The 21,425-nt window shown below is 40.5% G+C and overlaps 1 protein-coding gene across 1 annotated transcript; it reads right to left on the bottom strand.

The window, feature by feature from the left end:
* Positions 1-1,793: 1,793 nt before the first annotated feature.
* Positions 1,794-20,553, bottom strand: LOC100554941 (arylsulfatase H). Its single transcript, XM_008107162.3, has 10 exons — positions 20,396-20,553; positions 17,916-18,065; positions 15,902-16,023; positions 13,804-13,926; positions 12,174-12,597; positions 11,943-12,079; positions 10,280-10,414; positions 7,825-7,987; positions 3,342-3,463; positions 1,794-2,643 (listed from the first exon to the last, which is right to left on the bottom strand). Exons 1-10 carry the CDS (start codon positions 20,473-20,475, stop codon positions 2,273-2,275), a joined length of 1,827 nt encoding a protein of 608 aa, XP_008105369.2. The 5' UTR covers positions 20,476-20,553; the 3' UTR covers positions 1,794-2,272.
* Between the last annotated feature and the right edge of the window lie 872 nt (positions 20,554-21,425).

The following is a 21,425-nucleotide window of genomic DNA, read 5'->3' as shown; positions in this document are numbered from 1 at the left end:
CTTGGAGGGTGAAGAGAGCAATGACTGGAATTAGCTAGGGAAGGAAACGGATGCGAATTCTTCGAAGCCTGATTATTTATAAGCAGATGAGGCATATTTAATGACTGTATAAAATGACTGTTTATTCCTGTTTTCTGTGTGAATTCAGAGACTGCTGTATATATTGTTGCCCTGTTTGACCTTTTGAACTGAGGTAGAGTTACTGTTACTTATTGCACAAGCCTGAGTGATACTTTATTATAGTGCAGGGTATATCTTGGTTCTGTAACTGTGGTAATGCTTTTATTTATTTATATATACAAACTCTAATACACCTTAGGGTTGCCACACTGGTTTTTTGAATGAACGGAGACTGTTGTGCCTTGGACATATCACGAGAAGGCATAATTCACCCAAAAAAGCAACCATGTTTAGTAAGGATGTGTAATGAAAGCAAGGTGTGCTTTAACAGTAGTAGATTTATACGATCTGAAGAGAAACCATCATATAAGTATAAGGCAGTAAGAAAAGAGGAAGACCACATTTCAGATGGATAGACTCCATCAAGGAAACCGCAGTCCTGCGTCTGTAAGATCTGAGCAGGGATGTTGAGGATGGGGGTGACTTGGAGGTCTCTCATTCATAGAGTCACTATAAGTTGAAGTTGGTGGCAGCAGTTGACAACAACAAAATCATCAATATGCTATTGGTGTAGTCGGCGGTGACCCCGCCCCGCAATAGAAGATAGTTTATAATCAGGGAACTTATAGTTTTGCCAAGGACACCAGGATGGAATGACATAAGAGACAATTTTCAAAAGGGACCAACGACCACAATAAGGAACGCTTCCCATGTTAAAAATGAGTACATTTGACCAAGGTTTTATAGTCTACATTTTACATTTCATATATTTATAGCAGAAGGTCACAAGGGAAACCATGTCACAAAAGGTATTCTGACTTTTGCCAAGCTTGAGCCACAACAGAGCTAAGAATTTAACGACTGTTAATTGTTTCCTACTCGTCAATGGCTCTCATACAAAGGAACTGCCAGGTCTTTGTGGAAGGCTGGGCTGTGGAAAATTTACATTTCTAGGCTTTAGGCTAATATATTTCATAATCCTGCCCTTATTTCTCAAATTAGAAATGTATCCTTCTGTCTCTCTGTATCACCTTTGACACACATTTTTCTGTTTCCTTGATGCTTCATTCCCCCCTCTCTATCTCTAACTACCTAACCCATAATCCCCTCCCTTGTGCCAGATTCCCTATCCCATCACCTGTATGTTTTCCCTTGTCCCTGGGTGCGTCGCCCTAGAATGGTGCCTGGATGGTGCCTGCTGACCCCAGGGACCCCTCCTCACTATCCTTTTCTATAATTTCACATTTCTTCCACAGGAGGACTAAGGGAGATAGGAGCCTCTTAGAGAACCTCGTGCATCCTGATCTGTTTGCAACCCCAATACTCCATAGTGGGAAGCCTCTGCTCGTACAGGTATCCCTACCTTCTATGGATTCCTTATGTGTGATCCCATATTTGTATGATGTTATGATTATATGTATTAATATATAAAAATTAAGCACAATGACCCAGTTGTGAACTCTGACCAGCAATTCTAAGGTATGCAGTTTTCGATGCTAAAACAAGCTTTAGTAAAGGGAGGAAAAGAGGGACACAGACACATGTCATGAAACATACATACTACCGTGCTTCCCTGAAAATAAGATAGTGTCTTATATTAATTTTTGCTCCCAAAGATGCTCTAGGTCTTATTTTCAGGGGATGTCTTATTTTTCCATGAAAAAGAATTCACATTTATTGTTGAACAAAAAAATGAACATTTATTATATATTGTACAGTAGTTGTCATCACAAACCAGCATAACCAAACTGTGAATACTATCAAAAATTCCTTGTTACTACCATTATTTCCATGTACAACACTCTATGGGTAGGTACATTTACTGATCCTGCATGCTCTGGTGTTCTGTTTCGCAGGCATGCTTCCAAACAAAAACTCTGCAAGGTCTTACTTTCAGGGGAGGCCTTATATTTAGCAATTCAGCAAAACCTCTACTAGGTCTTATTTTCTGGGGATGTCTTATTTTGGGGGAAACAGGGTAGCTCAGTTTGGTTGAAGAACAGAGCAATGCAAGAACAGAACATCCATTTTGATCTCATAGATACATCTTTTATCTTATTTCCTCCCATTTGAGAATCTTCAGTGAGTGTTTTCACTATACTGGTTGGCATTCCCTGTTCTAAATCATTTTTATTGCAGCAGGATGGCGTGACTAGCCCATAGGAACTGAAGATGTGCTTTCCTTGTCACACCAGCACAATGGGAATGTCCCACAACAAGGTTGTAGCCATGGTTTCCATATAATGTTGAAGAAAGACATCTGCTGTGGGACAGGAGTGAGGGTCCTCCGGTGCTCCTCCACAGCTTTCTCTATTTGTTTGATGACAGCGTGAAACATTGGCTCAGTTTGTGCTGACAGAGACACTGCCTCTGAAGGGTCTCTTGACAAATCAAAGAGCAAGGGAGGGTCGTGATGAGTTACTCCTTCTCCATAACATGGACAAAGTCCTTTCCCATAACAGGCTCCTGCATCTTTTGGATGGAATATGGGTGTCACATAATGAGCTTTCCATAAAGCACCAGCTGGTAGGAAAAAAATAAAAACAAAACAACAATCCCTGATACAGTAATTATGAAGTTGATGGGATATGTCAGTTTCCCCCAAAATTGGATTTCATTAAAAATGCAGATAAAATTTCTTGCCAAAATGACAACATGCATACAAAAATTATCCAAAGGCCCTTTGTATTCTGGCCTAATTTTCCGAACTCAGAAAGTTGTCTTATGTGAAGTGAGACCACTGATCCATGCAGATCAGTATTGTCAGTTTAATTGGGAGCAATGGTTCTCCAAGGTTTAAGGTAGAGTTTGCTACCAATCTGATCTAGAGATTATTGGTGCTCTATGGCGGACTTCCACCCAAGAATTAACCAGGTTTGGCTCTAGTTATAAAAGAAGGGACATTTACCCACTGACAGGCCTGTAGCCGTGTGTGTGTGTGTGTGTTAGGGGTTCAAACCCCCTCCCAAAATTTTTCTTTCTTTTAAAAAAAAACCTGGTTTACTCATGAATTTTAACTGGTTAACCAAATAAGCATCCTAAGTCTATGAAACGTAAAAAATTAAGAGTCCCTCCAGGCACTATCTCAAGCCGATATTGACAGGTCTGTAGCTGGGGGTGGGGGTTGGGGTTCAACCCCCCCCCCCCCCCCCCGAAAATTTCTAAACCCTCCCCAAAATTTTTTTCTGGCTACGGCCTTGCTGAGGAGAGATTGTACTCACTGTCTTTCTGATGCCAGCGAACTGCATGCAAGTATGATCCACAGTAATGAAACATGAAATCGTGTTCTGAATGCTTGACCTTTTGTTGTAGCAAAGGGAAGAGATTCTTTCCATCAATTATTCTGTAATGATACAGAAAAGACTAATCATCAAGCAGAATATCAAGAAAACAAAGGAAGAGGATGAGGAGGAAAGAGAAGGGAAAGGAGAAGGAGATGGAAGGTAAAAAGTGATACATTTTTGGGAATGTCATTCACTCATATCAATGCTTAGCTGTACACTGTAAAAGGTTAATTTAAAACAATACAAATTCCTAAATAAAACGCTAATATGTGGTTAAATATAAAATCACGGGAGGTACAGTCACAAAAAGTATTAAAATAGTATTTTTTGCATTATTGAAGAACCCAGATTACAGATAACTAAATGGCTTGATAGCATTGAAGAATTTGGACAAGTTGCGGGTTTTGAATTGAATAGGAAAAAACAACAATATTGACTAAAAATATATCTAAAAAGGATCAGGAAAAACTGGAAGAAATCACAGGCATAAAAATTCTAACGAATATTAAATATCTGGGGATATGGATTACAGCTAAGAATAATCAACTACTTCAAAATAATTATCTACAAAAATGGAAAGAAATTAAAAAAGAATTAGAAAGCTGGAAGAACTTAAATCTGTCATTATTAGGTCGAATTGGCATTATAAAAATGAATATTCTACCTAAAATGTTATATTTGTTTCAAAATCTTCCCATAATTTGAAATTGAAAATATTTAAAGAATGGAATAAGGACTTGATGAAGTTTGTTTGGAAGGGGAAAACACCAAGAATAAAATATACTACAATGATAGATTCTAAAAAACGAGGAGGATTTGGTGTCCCGGATTTTAAACTATATTTCGAGGCGTGTACCCTGGTATGGATAAGAGACTGGATTAAACTAACAAAATCAAAGGTATTGACAATAGAAGGATTTGATTTAAGGAGAGGCTGGCACTCGTATGTTTGATACGGAAAAGCTAGTGCAAGAAAAATTTTGGCAACCACTTCATTAGGTTAGCCCTAAGGAGGGTTGGGAAAGATATAAAAGAAACTTTTACACCAAAACACCCAAATGGGTATCACCGTTGGAGGCCAATCAAAGAAGACTACTCAAATGGACAAAATGGCCATCCTATACAGAACTGCTTACAGGGAAACCCCCAGCATTGGAATTGAAAACACAACGAGAAATTCAGGAATGGTTCGAGGAAATTACTTGGTTACAATATCTACAGATTAAAGAGCACTTTAATTCTGATAAGAAAATAGGCTTCTCTGAGGACAATTTTTGGAATGGTTAAGAAAATTAAGGTATACATATGCCTCAGACCTAAAAGAAAATTGGCTTAAAATGCTACATCGTTGGTATATGACACCGGAAAAACTTGGAAGGATGTACAAAAATATGGACAATAAATGCTCGAAGTGTAAGGTAAATGAAGGTACATTTTTTCATATATGGTGGTCTTGTAAAGAATCAATGGCTTATTGGAAAAATATTCATGCAGAAGTATTATCTTTTGGGAATGTTTGACTCAGATCTATTTGCAGACCAAAATAAGGAAAAATTATTTACGTATTTTACAACTGCGACGAGGATGGTCTTTGTAAAAAGGTGGAAAATGGATACTATCCCAGAAACGAAGGACTGGATTATTAAAACAATGGAAATAAAAGATATGGATGAACTAACATTTTTGCTAAAACAAAATAATGGTAGAGGATTAAAGAACTTTTGAAAATTATATGTTGAAATACTGACGACTTGAGAGGGAAAGAAACTTTTTTTTGGTTGGGTTTATTCTATGAAGAAAGCTTATAATTAACAGAGGGATGAAGAACGAAAGTAATTAACTCTCTCCCCCCCTTTTTTTTCTTCTCCTTTTTTTCTTTTCAATTCTTGTTTCCTACTTTCCTTTATTGATATTGTTCTCCCACTTTTATGTATATATATAATCTCTCTCAATACAAATATTTTTTTAAAAAGTGATACATTATTGGGAATGTTATTCACTCAAATCAATGCTTAGATGTACACTGTAAAAGGTTAATTTAAAACACTACAAATCCCTATGAAAACACCAACATGTAGTTAAATATAAAATCATGGGAGGTACAGTCACAAAAAGTATTAAAATAGTATTTTTAAAAAAAGTCAAACTGGAGATTTCCAGAAGCTCAGTTACAACAGATAGCTTTCCTAGGGTGCTTCCAGAGGGATAATGTCAATCCTGCCAATCACAATTAAGAAGTGTTATGTGAACACACTTGCATTTCAGTTCTGCATGGGGGAGGGGGGTAAATCACTTCTGATACAAAAAAGTCTCCCATACCACCACAAGAAAAATTTCTAGTGTTCACAAAACAGGACAAAGAAGAAGGAACAACCAACAAAGCCACAGGTACGGCGTAAGAGGCCTATGACTCTAAAATAGCCGTATTCCAAAAAACACTAGCAAACACTGTGAGAATATAACATTGGCTGGGAATTTTGTTATTTTCTATTCAAAAAACTGTTAAAAGTCACAATTTTCCTATAACAGGAATTGTAACACAAGAAAAGATGTTTGGGCCTTGTGCAGTAACACTAGTGCATAGATAAACAAACAAAAACAAGTGAGGAAAAAAAGTTATCCCAAAATAAAGATACTTGAATGGGAAAACATGGTTTGGTTATCCACTAGGCTTGCTCAAAGAATTCGATTTCCCCGTTTGTCGTTACTAATTCGTTAGTTTTGTAACTTGTGAAGCAATATTCGACCTAGATTGTCCAGTCGTGTGGATCCCGCGGTTTCGAACCGCGATAGGCCCTTTTTCTAATGTCGTCGGTTTTTTTCGTTAGGAAAACAAGCTTTTGCAAATCACCCAAACTTGTTTCAGTGCACTGGGGCAACCTAGCGTGTTGTTTCCACTTTGTGGCCAATCAGAGAGCACGTTTAACTCAGGGGAGGGGCTTGTACGTCCTGAATGAAAAGAGCCAGCAGGGAGCCTCGTGGCTCATTTGCACCGGGGATCTGGAGTGGAGAGGGTGGGAGTGAGATTCCAGGCAGGCAGGCAGGCAGGCAAGATTTTATTGCTGCGTCACAGCTTCCTTGGCTGAGCTAAAGATTAGAAGACCAGGAGAAAAGGGTGGGTGGGTGAGGAGGAAAATGGGTGGGTGTTTGCGGAGGGTGTTTTTCCAAAGGGCCTGTGGGCTTTTTTCCCCACCAGCTTGGCGTTTGCCATTTGCCCAGCAGCCCTGCAACTTTTCTGCTGCGCCATATTGCCTGGTGCGGGGTGGGCTTTTTTCTTTCGGACAAAGAGGAGTTCAGCAGCTTTTTGGGCGTTTGATTAGGAAACTTTTCTTTGCATAGGCATTAAAGTGAGTTGCAAATAGAAGAAATCAAATTTACCAATTTTCATTTTGCAAAGTCTGGCAAAACTCCCCATAATCCACCGAAAAACAACTTGGGGAAAAGGGAGGGTGTATTGTTTTTCCCTCTTTCCTTTCTCTGAGCTGCTCAATTTGGGCTTGCAGCAAATCTTTCTCCTATCAACCCTAGCAAAGTCTGGCAAAAGGTAGCAAGTCCCATCATCCTCCGCAATACCACTTGGTTTGGGGAAAAGGCAGGGTGTATTTGTTTTTCCGTCTTTCCTTTCTCTGAGCTGCTCATAGGGCTGGCAGCAGTGACTCTCTTTCCCTATCAACCCTAGCAAAGTCTGGCAAAATGTAGCAAGTCCCATAATCCTCTGCAATACAACTTGGTTTGGGGAAAAGGGAGGGTGTATTTGTTTTTCCCTCTTTCCTTTCTCTGAGCTGCTCATAGGGCTGGCAGCAGTGACTCTCTTTCTCCTATCAACGCTAGCAAAGTCTGGCAAAAGGTAGCAAGTCCCATAATCCTCCGCAATACAACTTGGTTTGGGGAAAAGGGAGGGTGTATTTCACAGTGAAGGAACAGGAAATAACAATTCAAAAGCAGGAACAGATTTTTGCAATTGTTAAATAAAGTTTTTTAATATAAACTATGAAATTGCACAATAAATCTTAGGAAAGAGCAAATGCTCTGCAATTTGGCGAGCAAGCAGGGTGGATTGTGTTCTCCCACTGTACCAAATTTGACCAGTATACCTGAAAAAATGAGTGCAGGAGAGCCCCATAAAAGCCCCCCCCCATGGGCTGTTTTGGGCCACTGCGCATGTGCGTCCGCCATTAACAAATTACTTTTGAAACTAATGAATTTTTGTTAATTTTGAAAAATTTTGAGGGCAAAATTCGGAAATGACATCAGAAACGAAACGCTACCCCCCCTACTTTTGAAACGAGTTTAGAATCAATTTTTTTGTGGATCGCTCAAGCCTATTATCCACACAATGTGAGGATTTTGGTTACACAAGGAATTCTATTTACCTCAAGGTGCATTTTCCATAGTTTTAGTGAGAACACAAGCTCTATACCTGTCCTGAGGCAAAATTCCTCCAGCTAAATGAGTGATTGTTGGATAAACATCCATAAGGCTTGTTGGCTCATCCACCACAGTGTTAGCAGGGAGCATTCCAGGCCATCTAAATATGCCTGGCACACGGATTCCTCCTTCCCAGCCTCCCATGCCTTTGCCACCTAGATTGAGATACAAGACAAATATGACCATTATGGAAACAGACAAGTTGATTTAAATTGACTTGAAGTTCCATAGAATTACAGATGGCTGGGAATCTCACATTGCTTTCCCCCTTAGGCTCAGCTCTATGAGTACATTTTAGAGAACAAACATTGTAAGAGTTGCAGCTGCAAAGAATATAGAATCATAGAGTTGGAAGAGACCACATAGGCCATCCAATCCAACCCCCTCCCAAGAAGCAGGAAATCGCATTCAAAGCACCCCTAACAGATGGCCATCCAGCCTCTGCTTAAAAGCCTCCAAAGAAGGAGCCTCCACCACACTTCAGGGCAGAGTTCCACTGCCAAACAGCTCTCACAGTGAGGAAGTTCTTCCTAATGTTCAGGTGGAATCTCCTTTACTGTAGTTTGAAGCCATTGTTTTGCGTCCTAGTCTCCAGAGCAGCAGAAAACAAGCTTTCTCCCTCCTCCCTATGACTTCCCCTCACATATTTATACATGGCTATCATGTCTCCTCTCAACCTTCTCTTCTGCAGGCTAAACATGTCCAGCTTTTTAAGTCGCTCCTCATAGGCCTTGTTCTCCAGACCCTTGATCATTTTAGTCACCCTCCTCTGGACACTTTCCAGCTTGTCAACATCTCCCTTCAACTGCAGTGCCCAGAATTGGACACAATATTCCAGGTGTGGTCTGACCAAGGCAGAATAGAGGGGTAGCATGACTTTCCTGGATCTAGACACTATAGTCCTATAAAGGCCAAAATTCCATTGGCTTTTTTTGCCGCTGCATCACATTGTAGGCTCATGTTTAACTTGTTGTCCACAAGGACTCCAAGATCTTTTTCACACATACTGTTGTCGGGCCAGGCATCCCCCAAACTGTATCTGTGCATTTCATTTTTTCTGCCTAAGTGGAGTATCTTGCATTTGTCCGCTGAACTTCAGTTTGTTAGTTTCGGTCCATCTCTTTAATCTGTTAAGATCATTTTGAATTCTGCTCCTGTCTTCTGGAGTATTAGTTATCCCTCCCAATTTGGTGTCATCTGCAAACTTAATGATTGTGCCTTCTAACCCTTCATCTAAGTCATTAATAAAGATGTTAAACAGAACTGGGCCCAGGACGGAACCCTGCAGAACTCCACTTGTTACGTCTTTCCAGGATGAAGAGGAAGCATTGGTGAGCACCCTTTGGGTTCATTCGGTTAACCAATTACAGATCCACCTAACCATAGTTTTGCCTCACCCACATTTGACTAGCTTGTTTGCCAGAAGGTCATAGGGGACTTCATCAAAGGCCTTACTGGAATCCAGATACGCTACATCCACAGCGTTCCCCGCATCTACCCAGCTTGTAACTCTATTGAAAAAAGAGATCAGATTAGTCTAGCATGATTTGTTTTTGATAAATCTGTGTTGACTATTAGCTTTTCCAGAATCTTGCCTTGTATCAACATGAGGCTGACCGGACGGTAACTGTTTGGGTCGTCCTTTTTTCCCTTCTTGAAGATAGGGACCACATTCGCCCTCCTCCAATCTGCTGGGACTTATCCCATTCTCCAAGAACTCTCAAAGATGATTGCCAGTGGTTCTGAAATAACTTCGACTAGTTCCTTCAATACTCTTGGATGTAGTTGATCTGGCCCTGGGGACTTGAATTCATTTAAAGCGGCCAAGTGTTCCTGTACAACTTATTTCCCTATTTGGGGTTAGATTTCCCCTAATCCTTCATCCACTCCATGTTGCTGAGTTGAGGCTGGCTTTTGTGAGAAAACTGAGGCAAGGAAGGCATTAAGTAGTTCTGCCTTTTCCCTATCTGTCAGCATTACCCCATCTTCTCTCACGGAGGGATAAACCTTTTCCCTACAGGAGTTGGTTGTTTGTTTGAATTCTTCTTTGGTGATTTCTTCCCTTTCCCACTTCCAGCAATATGGAGATGAACTCTGTGAGAACCTAGTGAGGTGTGTGTCAGACAGGTAACTTATCTTTGAAGGCTTTTAAATAAAGGGTGGATGGCCATTTGTTGGGGCTACTTTGTTTGTGCCTTGCCTGCATAGTAGAGGGTTGGATCAGAGGGCCCATAAAATGAGAATTTCATAAAAGCGACTCATTCTGAAAGGGTCTATAGTTGTACTTTCGTGTTATTTGTTGTAAAGTTTACTTGAACTCATGGATGAAAGACCTCCATGAGCCAAGTGTAAGGAATGCTGGGAATAAGAGTCAGAAACATTTAGAGGCCACATTGTTTTCATCTGCGTTTCAGATGGACTAGAAGCTGTATTTGCATGCAGGTTACCTTTATATATGCCATTCCAGCCACCTAGCTGGATTGAACCTTCTTGAGCTTCTAGCTGTCCTCCGTGGTCTGAAGCAAAGTATGCAAGGGTGTTGTTTCTCAATCCTTCCTTGTCAATCGCATCTAGAATCTGGCCTACACATTAAAGACATACTCATCAACAGGTTTACAATGGAAGCAAGATTTCAAATTGAACAGTTCATGTTAGTCAATGTAAGGATGTTAATATCCTCTTTATTATACCCTTTCTTCAGAAATGTAAAAGTAATAAACTGCAGCACTGAGACAGGATAGAATCATGCACTAGCTATCATCCTGTGTTCTGAGCATGCCGTCAAAACCACTAGCCAACACACATTTTGGTGCCTCAAATGTTAGTCCTGTTTCTGGGTATATTTGACCTGCTGATTCCAAAAATGGCACCAGTTTCCCTTGAACAGCTCTAGTTTTTGAGATACAGAACATATGCCATCTACCAGCCATAATCTGCTCGCCCACAGAAAATCATGATAACCATTTCTAAGAAACTAGATATGCAGTCTACCCAATGCAATATTTTGAATCAGCTCATCAAATACAGTAATCCTAGGAAAAAAACTAGAAACTGAGGCACCAATAATATTTTTTTTGGGCTGTGTAATCAGCCATGAATATATAGGATTATGGAAGTTGATGTAATAATAATAATAATAATAATAATAATAATAATAATAATTATTATTATTATTAACCTGCCCTCTCTCCCCAAAGGGACTCACGGGGGCTTCCAAAAACAAAAATGGTAAACATTCAATGTCATGTGCAATCATAAAATCAAAACATTTACACGTACAATTAAAACAACTTAAATGACTGACTACAAAGATATAAATTGATCAGTCTGGCAACATGTACCTCTGTACTTGTCTGTATTTAACTTCAACTTGCTGGCCCTCATTCAGTCCATTACTGATAACAGGCAATGGTTCAGGACCAGGAGAGCATCCTTGGCTTTTGGTGGAAAGGAATAATAGAGTTGGGTATCATCTGCATAAATTTGACACCGAACTCCTAAACTCTGGATGATCTCTCCCAGTGGTTTCATGTAGAAGTTGAACAGCACAGGGGACAGAATTGAACCCTGAGGGACCCCACAGGCTACCTGCCAGGGAGTCGAACAGGAGTCCCCCAGCACCATCATCTGGGACCAGCCCTCCAGGAAGGACCGGAGCCACCGTAAAATGGTGCCCCCAAACTTCATCCTAGAGAGATGTCCCAGAAGGATACCATGGTCAATTGTATCGAACGCTGCTGAGAGGTCCAGGAGAACTAGCAGGGACACACTCCGTCTATCTAGTTCTCTTTGTAGATCATCCACCAAGGCGACCAATGCCATCTCAGTTCTGAAACCAGGCCTGAAACCAGACTGAAATAGTTCCAGATAATCAGTTTCATCCAAGAAACATACAAGAAACCTGCTGTTCTTTTCTACTGGAAAGTATAGCTTCCTTGTTAGCCCGTCTGTGAATTATTAGTGTCAAGAACTGAGTTCAAGACGGACACATCATGGAAAACGAAGTTGAAGCATTTTAACATTGCCCAAGCCCATGTCTTGCCTTCTGGGAATGAGCAAAGTCTGTCCTGAGTTTTATTTTACTTTATTTATTTAAGAAAGCTAACTCACCTACCACCCAGTCCATTTCTTCTACATTGTCTCCATATATACCATGCTGGCTTTTCCCAATAAATCTTTTGGTGGTAAACAAAGGTGTATGGACATGAAGAAAAGAAACAAAGAGGAGGAATGGCCTGTGTTTGTTGCTTCAAATAAGAAGAAAAGAATGATTGAGTAAAATTTAAAAAACGGTTTTAAAGTTAGTTTTAAAGTTGTGTTACCTCAGGAAATAGAAATTACCTCCGAATAAATGAAACGGCTTCCCTTAAGATTAGAGATGTTGTTCTTTCCAGTTTCATTGGTTGCTCCGTTATGTCATGGTTGCGCATCAAGATACAATTCCAGTATCTCACAAAACCATAGCTGGAATACCAGGAAAGAAAAAACAGAAATCCAAGCAATGCCAAAAAGAGGGGTGTCTTCCAAGTTATAGAGAACAGCCCTATAAGTTTCCCTGTGGTAACTGTGAGGATGGCTAAGGCAATGAGTTGAGTGTAAAACCACAGTTTAGTTTGTAAGGCTGCATATGGCTCTGAATCTTTGTTGTCCTGGCAGTTATTTAGAAGTGTGAGAGGCATGCCATAAAAATAATCAAAGCCATGATTTAGAGGGTGATGACAATGATCCTTGGCAGAGTCACAGTTTACACCTTGATGCCACTTCCCTGGAAATCAAGGAAAGCAGGCTGTCATTATTAGATGATACTTTTCTTTCCCATTAACAAAAAGAAACACACACAATCTGGCAGAAACAGTGGTCTCAAAATCTGAAGCATCATAAAAGTGACTAGGCCTTTGTGAAAGCAAAAGATCTCATATTCAACCTTTTCCATTAATTCCTAGCATGCCCACAGGTAGAATAAAGCTGTTGAAGACCTCTGTTTATGACCTTAAAGTACCACTGTCAGCTTGACTATGGATACATCTACACTGTACAATTAATACAGCTTAATGTCCCTCTAACTGCAATGGCTCAATTTGGTGGAATCATAGGAGCTGAAGTTTGAGGAAGCACCATTAGGAGAAAATGTCTAAAAACCTTGTAAAACTCCAGAGGCACTCCAAGTGGCCAGCTACTGGTCAAAGAACATTTAGTATAATGCCAGTTTTTTTTTTTTTTAAATTGCTTGTTTTTTTCAAATATATTACAATTTGTACAGTTTGCTTCTGAGATGATAAATAAATAAATACCTTGTAAAACTATAATGCACATGATTCTATAGCATTGAGCCATAGCATGACTGTTGACTTGTAGGTTGGGTTGCTGACCTAAAGGCTGCTGGTTCAAATCCAAGCCGGGGAGAGCTCGGATGAGCTCCCTCTATCAGCTTCAGCTCCAGGCGGAGACATGAGAGAGCCCTCTCACAAGGATGGTAAAACATCAAAACATCCAGGCATCCTTTGGGTAATGTCCTTGCAGACGGCCAATTCTCTCACACCAGAAATGACTTGCAGTTTCTCAAGTCACTCTTGACACACACAGAAAGGTTCTACAGCGTATATGTACATTCCAGTATACGTTCATTCTTCTCTCCCTTCTCCTATCCTTATTTTTCATCCATTTTGTTATAGATAGAAATCTAAGAAACTCACATTACTGATTAAGCCCCCCCCCCCACGCTTTATACTTCTGCTTCTAAAAGCCGTTAGTGCAACATAGTGAGTATGCGGTCCAGAGAAAAGTGTCACAGTTGCTAAGCTTTATGGCTGACTGAAATGGTTACTGCATTAGAAGCTGGTTACAGTAACATCACTCAAAACTGCATTATTCCATTGCTCATGTAAATTCTTAGACATTGTCATACTTTGAAGTACAAGTGCCAAGTTTGTTTTACCACAATTACCATATCATTGCATGAATATTGACATACCTACAAGTCCTGTGGCATAACCTTGCTGATGTAATACTTTTGCAAAAGTGGTTTCGTTGACAGGGAGTCCTCCTGAGCCAGCATTCCAGTTCAATGCCCGATGCGCATTGCTTGATGCCATACCTGCATTGACCAAGGAAACACTATATTCACTTTTCATGTTGCCATCCCCTTCTTAGCCTCCCACTGTGGGGAAAAACCCACATAGGAATAGCCTACATTGCAAATTTCTCCAGTGGTCTCTTTGAAGCACCCAAGGAACTTGCATATCAGCAAGGGGGAAGTCTATGTAAGTTACAAGGATCAGAGCACAGTATTGGAAAAGTGCACTTGAGGTGGGAGGAAATCTATATCATGATGAGTTGTCCGTACGTGGATGATCTTCCATAGATTTTAGTACCGGTTAAGTAAGAGAGGCCCTCCTCTCTCTCACTGTCCTATCAGCACGAAGTCATGGTGGCCCACCACATCCTCATACTGAGAGGAGGGCCAGGGCAGTCACACGTGGCCTCAGCACCAGCCATGCGCAGAGCCTCTTCCTGGCCTGAATCTTGGCCTCCATTGCCATGGAACTCAAGATGCTCCCTGCCAGCATGCTCCCCTTCCTCTGGGCCTCCACCCCCAACGACAAGAAGGGTGGCTCCGCCTCTTCCACTACCACCACCGCCATTGCCTTCTTCAAGGGCAAGTTCCCCCTCAGAAAGAGGAAGAGCAGGAACAGGAGAGATGTCAAGGACAGAACGCCACAAGGTTCAAGATAACAGAGTTTATTGGATTACAGAACTCAAAAATGCCCGTAAAATACAAGGGCCAGGCAGTATTAGCCTTTAGGAGCAAAAAGGGGCAAGGAAAAACGTTCAAAAGATAAACCGGATTAAACCGGAGTTTAATCCGGGTAAAAACAAACTGCTTGCTTCAGCCTGGGGATAAACAAAACAAAAGCCGAGGAACAAAAGATACAAAAGAATGCAACTAATTGGCAGCAGATTCCTCTCTGCTGCCAACACTGTGCTTAGAGTAACTTGCGTCGCTCCCACACACACAGCAGACAGGATTCCCAACACGAACAGATCAGCCAAGGATTGTAGCAGTAGAGTAGACCCAGTTCCTTTCCGTAGTTCAAAGCCTACGGAACTGATATCACTTTAACTGTCATGGTGCCACCCTAGGGATTCTTATAGTTCAGAAGTCTCTACAAAAAGGGTCTACTGTGCTCTTCTGAACTAATAGCAATTTGATCCTCAATTCTGCTTCCCAGGGCATTTTAGGAGCAATAGTTCAAGTGGATTAAAGCAAAGCGTTTTAAATATCTGCAAAGAACAACAAGATTACTGCTTTGAAAAGAAATAACCTCTCCTGAATTAATCCATGATTTTCAACTGCTCCTCTTTGGTTTTCTTGAACCCTACACAATACGAAAAAGAAATCTAAGCTAATGGTGAGGTGATTAAATAAATATTGTATATAAAATATATAAGAGTATTCACCTACTGTGCCCTGAATACTGTACATAGATAGAAATATACATACATACATCTTTTCATGAAAAACTAAAGACATTATTTTAAAGAGATAACAATAGGGGTTGGCGAGAGCCAGCATGGTGTCATGGGCCCCTTCTAAAATGTTTTATAACCCAAATGATCAAAGGAGATAATTCACATTATCTACTTTGAACTGAATTATATGAGTCTACATTTTGATATAGTCCAAGTTCAATGCAGATAATCTGGATTTTATATGACAGTGAAGAAGGGGCCATGTAATGAGTGTTGGACTACGACTATGGAGACTAGTTTGCATTCCTGCTCAGATGTGGAAACCCACGGAGTGACCTTAAGAAAATCTCATTTTTTCTGTTTCAGGGGAAGTCAACCCCCCTCTGAATAAATCGTGTCAAGAAAACCCAGTGAGAGGTTTGCCTTAGAATTGCCACAAGCTAGGCCCCCTCTACGCTGCTTTATAAAATTCAGATCTGCTTTGAACTGGATTATATGGCAGTGTAGAAGGGACCTCTGAAACAGCAAGAATTTGAGGGAACAGAACAACAGCAAAGGAATATTGTTCCATTCTTCACGTGTGTTCCAAGAATACTCACCTGATCTGATGGGATATCTGCCAGTTAAGAAAGCTGCTCTGCTTGGGGTACAAAGTGAAGCTGTTGCAATGTGCTGAGTAAGTTTCACTCCTTCCTTTGCTAGCTGGTCGATGTTAGGTGTCCTAAGATGAATATATGATATATTACTATAATTAGATAGCAAAATATGAAATACAAGAGAACAAAGATGAGGTAGCACTCTATTACATGCATATGAAATACCAAACTCTGCTCCTAATAACTTGCTTAGTAAGAAATGTTTTCAAACGACATCTCATGTGTAAGTGATTCCAAAAGAAAGCAACAATTTTGAGAACAACTACTGTCTTTCACTGTGCACACAGATCCAGTCCTTGAAAAATTAAGTCTCTGTGGTGATCACTGGATTGAAAAGTGGATCTGTAACGGAGCAATCATTTAGTTGCTCAAATGATTTCACTAGTTGTAAAGGAAATCTTTCACCTGCAGTAGTGGAAAGTATATGTGGACACACCTTGAAAGCCTATTCCATATAGCAGTAAGAAGGTACTGTTGTTGCTGCAGCTGTACAAAGGTAAGAAAAGTTACTTTTGGGACAGTCATTACCAGAATCCCTGGCTAGGGTATTTGGGGCATTATAATCCAGAACCATAAGTATTCCAAGTGTTCATTTGCTGGCACTCTGGTGACAAAATAGGTTAAAAAAAAGAAAAGGAGACAACCTGCAGGTGGTTTGGATGACTACCTCCCAATGTGTATCAGTGACATCTAAAGAGGCTGGAGTTGTATGAACAAGACAGAATAAAAGAGAAGACAGGAAATCTATGTGGGTTTAGTTGCAGTGCCTGGGATCTCAGATAAGAACATTCTTCCTGAGGACTCCTCAGAAGGGGCCTAAATGATAAGGTGGCCATGCATTCATATGACAAATGTAAATACAGTAGAGTCTCACTTATCCAAGCCTCGCTTATCCAAGCTTCTGGATTATCCAAGCCATTTTTGTAATCAATGTTTTCAATATATCATGATATTTTGGTGCTAAATTCGTTAATACAGTAATTACAACATAACATTACTGTGTATTGAACTACTTTTTCTGTCAAATTTGTTGTATAACATGATGTTTTTGTGCTTAATTTGTAAAATCATAAGCTAATTTGATGTTTAATAGGCTTTTCCTTAATCCCTCCTGATTATCCAAGATATTTGCTTATCCAAGCTTCTGCCGGCCTGTTTAGCTTGGATAAGTGAGACTCTACTGTATTGGTAAAATGAGATTCCTTATTTGTAAAATCGTAAATCCCTCTCTTGAAGTCCAGATCTGGTTAGTATGTTTTAAGATGACAACTATAGCAGGGAAGGAGGAGAAACAAGTATGCAAAACAACTAGAGGCAATATATGACAATTGGTTTGAGATAGGGCCTCTGATTTGTAGTTAGGAGAGCATTGGAGTTAACATAATAGGTACAAGTCATACAGATGTGAAATAGAACGAAAAAGTCAGATGGATCTAAACCAGTAGTTCCCAGCCTTTTTTGACCAGGGACCACTTGACCAGGACTCATTTGAATAGGGACCACTTTGACCAGGGACCACTCTTCAAAATTAGTACCAAAAGGGTTACGAATCAGTTTTTGATCAACTTTAGATTTGGTTTGGTTGTTTGGGGTGCTGAATCAGAAAAGTGCATTGGACAGATCACATCAGATCTAGTTTCTGATACAGAACATACGCCACCCAGTAGTCGCCATCTATTCGCCCACAGAAAACCATATTTAATAATCTAGAGCTGATGTGATCTATCCAATGCAAAGGTCAGCTCTGGGGAAAGGAGCAGAAATAAAATAAATAAAATAAATAAATAAAGAGGAAGGAGGTTTGCGGACCAGATTCTTATTCTTGCAGCCACTGCTGGGCTGTGGCCCACAGGTTGAAAACCACTGATCTAAACGGTTAGAAATCTTTTCCTTACATAAATGGTTGGAGGACATAATTAGCTTAAACCGGTAGGAAAGTAAGATGAGAACACTTTACCTGATAGTGCTGTTACCATAGCAGCCTATATCTCCAATCCCAAGATCATCAGCTAACATGAGAACAATGTTCGGTTTAATGTCTGGAATGGCAAACATTCCACAAGCATTTGGCAATCCAAATAAGGCCAGGTAAGTTACTGTAAAGAGTCTATAATCAAAAATAATAAAACACAGATTTATGTTTGAATGAAAGTGACAAGCCAGACGAAAGACCAAGAAAATACGTAGGTTGCTGTTGTTGTGTGCTCTCAAGTCATTTCTGACCTCAAGTCAAACCAATCATGGGCTTTTCTTGGCAGAATTTATTCAGAGGATATTTGCCCTCCTTGCCTTCCTCTGGGGGCCCTTCCACACAGCCATATAACCCAGAATATCAAGGCAGAAAATCCCACAATATCTGCTTTGAACTTGGATATCTGAGTCCACACTGCCATATATCCCAGTTCAACACAGAGATTTTATTCAGATGTGTGGAAGGGGTCTGAGATTGAACACTGCAGATCTATCTGCGGCATAGGCTGGAGCTATACTGCCATATAATCCAGATTATCAAAACAGATCATTCAGATTATATTCTTTGAACTGGATTCCATGAGTCTACACTGTTTTATAATCCAGTTCAAAGCAGGTAACCTGGGTTTTATATAGCAGTGTAGATGGGACCTCAGGGTGCATCTAAACCAGAACTTTTAGACATGCATCATTTCACAACACAGTAATTTAGTTTTATTAGTATCACAAAGGTTAAACCAATGCTTTGTAAGAGATACAAACATACATAAATTGTAATAACAAAATGTATGGGGACTTGACATATCTTATAAAAAAACCTTTCATTTATATTGCTTAAAATACATGATTTATTGTTTATTTCACAAAGGCCCAAAGCTTTTTCCTTACATTTGCATGACACACCTACAGTCTTTAGCTAGCACACTAATGTGTCACTATGTTTGAAGATCTCTTATCTACACAATAAAGGTAATACATAACACCAGTTTAACTACCATCTCAACCAAGCTCTCCTCCAAAGTTCTTGGAGACAATGAGACCCATTCTTGGTGATGAAGTCTGCAAGAATGGGACTGACTGAAGAAATGGTTAATGTTTAATGTGGCTCATGCCTCCTTTCAGCAAGGTGTGGAACTGCTAGAACACAAGGAGATAGTTGTACTGTCTTCCCTCATTGCACCATCCTTGTTGGGTCCAACTGATACTAATGGGCAATAAATGAGCAATAGGTATTCAGTTGTTTGATATTATTGTCTTAGGAACACGGAATTGATTTAATTGGTCCTGTAACCCATTATACATGCACTAATTTATACTCAACCCCTCCATAGGTGTAGAGGCGTGTACCTCTACATTGGTGGTTCTCTACCTTCCTAATGCCGCGACCCCTTAATACAGTTCCTCATGTTGTGGTGACCCCCAAACATAACATTATTTTTGTTAGTACTTCATAACTGTAATTTTGTTACTGTTATGAATCGTAATGTAAATTTCTGATATGCAGAATGTATTTTCATTCATTGGACCAAATTTGGCATAAATATCCGATACACCCAAATTTTAATATTGGTGAGAGGTGTGTGTGTGTGTGTGTGATGATTTTGTCATATGGGAGTTGTAGTTGCTGGGATTTATAGTTCACCTATGCTGAAAGAGCATTCCGAACTCCACCAACAATGGAATTTGGCACACTGAACAAACTTGGCACACAGAACTCACATGACCAACAGGAAATACTGGAAGGGTTTGGTGGCATTGACCTTGAATTTTGGAGTTGTAGTTCAGCTACATCCAGAGAGCACTGGACAATGATGGATCTGGGCCAAGCTTGGCACAGATACTGAATATGCCTAAATTTGGAACTGGTGGAGTTTGGGGAAAATAGACCTTGACATTTGGGAGTTGTAGTTGCTGGGATTTATAGTTCACCTACAATCAAAGAACCCCTTGAACCCCACCAGCGATAGAATTGGGCCAAACTTCACACACAGAACCCCCATGACCAACAGAAAATACTGGTCTTTGGTGATCACTCTGAACCCCTCCCCCGCCACCCACCCAGGGGTCCCGACCCCCCAGGTTGGGAAACGCTGCTCTACATTATAGTTAACACCAGTTTAACTGCCTTGGTTCGATGCTATGGAATCCTGGGATTTCTAGTTCGGCGAGGCACCAGCACTTTTGACAGAGGAGGCTAAAACCCTTTGCATAATTCCTCCCAGGATTCTGTAGCATTGAGCCATGGCAGTTGGTGTGATGTCGAACTGCATTAACTCTCCAAAGTACAGCAGATGCATCCCCAGAAGCACTGTTGCTAAACGATACGACATAAGGGGTGGGAAGAAAAACATGCACTTCGACCAGGAAGTCTTTCCTCTATTCTGATCTAGTAACTAAACTCTGCAAGGCAAACGGACTAGGGCTCTCCAAAGCCATCGGTCAAGAAAAACTGGGGCAAGGACTCACCTTGGAAAGGGCGGGCAAATGCCCCTCCAGCGCCCCTCTTTCCGCGCTCCGAAGGCGGGCGTAGACCCCGAGGTCTCCATGCTGAAAGGAAGGGGCTTTGGTCTTGTCAAAGAAGCAGCAGAGGCACTCGGACAGTGTTTGCAGAGGCATGACACGCCCTCTTCGACAAGCTTGAACTTTCGCAAGGGAAGGAGGGGAAATTCCAGACTTCTGAAAAAGTGTAGGGAAGAGTCTCTCTCCTCCTCCTTCTGCACACTTGCCTAGCTTTTCCAAACACCATCTCCAAAAACATTCGGTTGTTGAAATTTCCTTTTTTTAGAAATAGTAACACGAAACGCTGAATTAGTGCCTGCAATAACTATTTTGGGGAACTCTCCGTTCCAAAGTTTCCTGTAACTCTATCATGTTATAGCGCTATCATGCCACTTGAGCCTCCGATGGCCTAGGGCAGGGGTCCCCAAACTTTTTAAACAGGGGGGCAGTTCATGATCTTTCGGACCGTTGGAGGGCCGGACTATAGTTGGCCACCGAGCAATAATAATTAATAATAATAATAATAACAACAACAACAGCAACAACAACAACAATAATAATAAAAAAGAGGGTTGGAAGAGACCCTTTGGGCCATTGAGTCCAATCCCCTTCTGCCTTTGTGCACAGAAAGCACAAGCAAAGCATCCCTGACAGATGGCCACCCAGCCTCAATGATAATAATAATAATAATAATAATAATAATAATAATAATAATAATAATAAAGAGGGTTGGAAGAGACCCCTTGGGCCATTGAGTCCAATCGCTTTCTGCCTTTGTGCACCAAAAGCACAAGCAAAACATCCCTGACAGATGGCCACCCAGCCTCAATGTTAATAATAATAATAATAATAATAATAATAATAATAATAATAATAAAGAGGGTTGGAAGAGACCCCTTGGGCCATTTAGTTCTATCCCCTTCTGCCTTTGTGCACCAAAAGCCATTAGTATTGCCCCTGACAGATGTCCACTCAGCCTCAATGTTAATAATAATAA

This window comes from Anolis carolinensis, chromosome 3, assembly GCF_035594765.1.
Source record: "Anolis carolinensis isolate JA03-04 chromosome 3, rAnoCar3.1.pri, whole genome shotgun sequence".
NCBI classification, from domain to species: Eukaryota; Metazoa; Chordata; class Lepidosauria; order Squamata; family Dactyloidae; genus Anolis; species Anolis carolinensis.
Note: the sequence above shows the minus strand (reverse complement) of the source record. Positions and strands in the feature narration are given on the sequence as shown.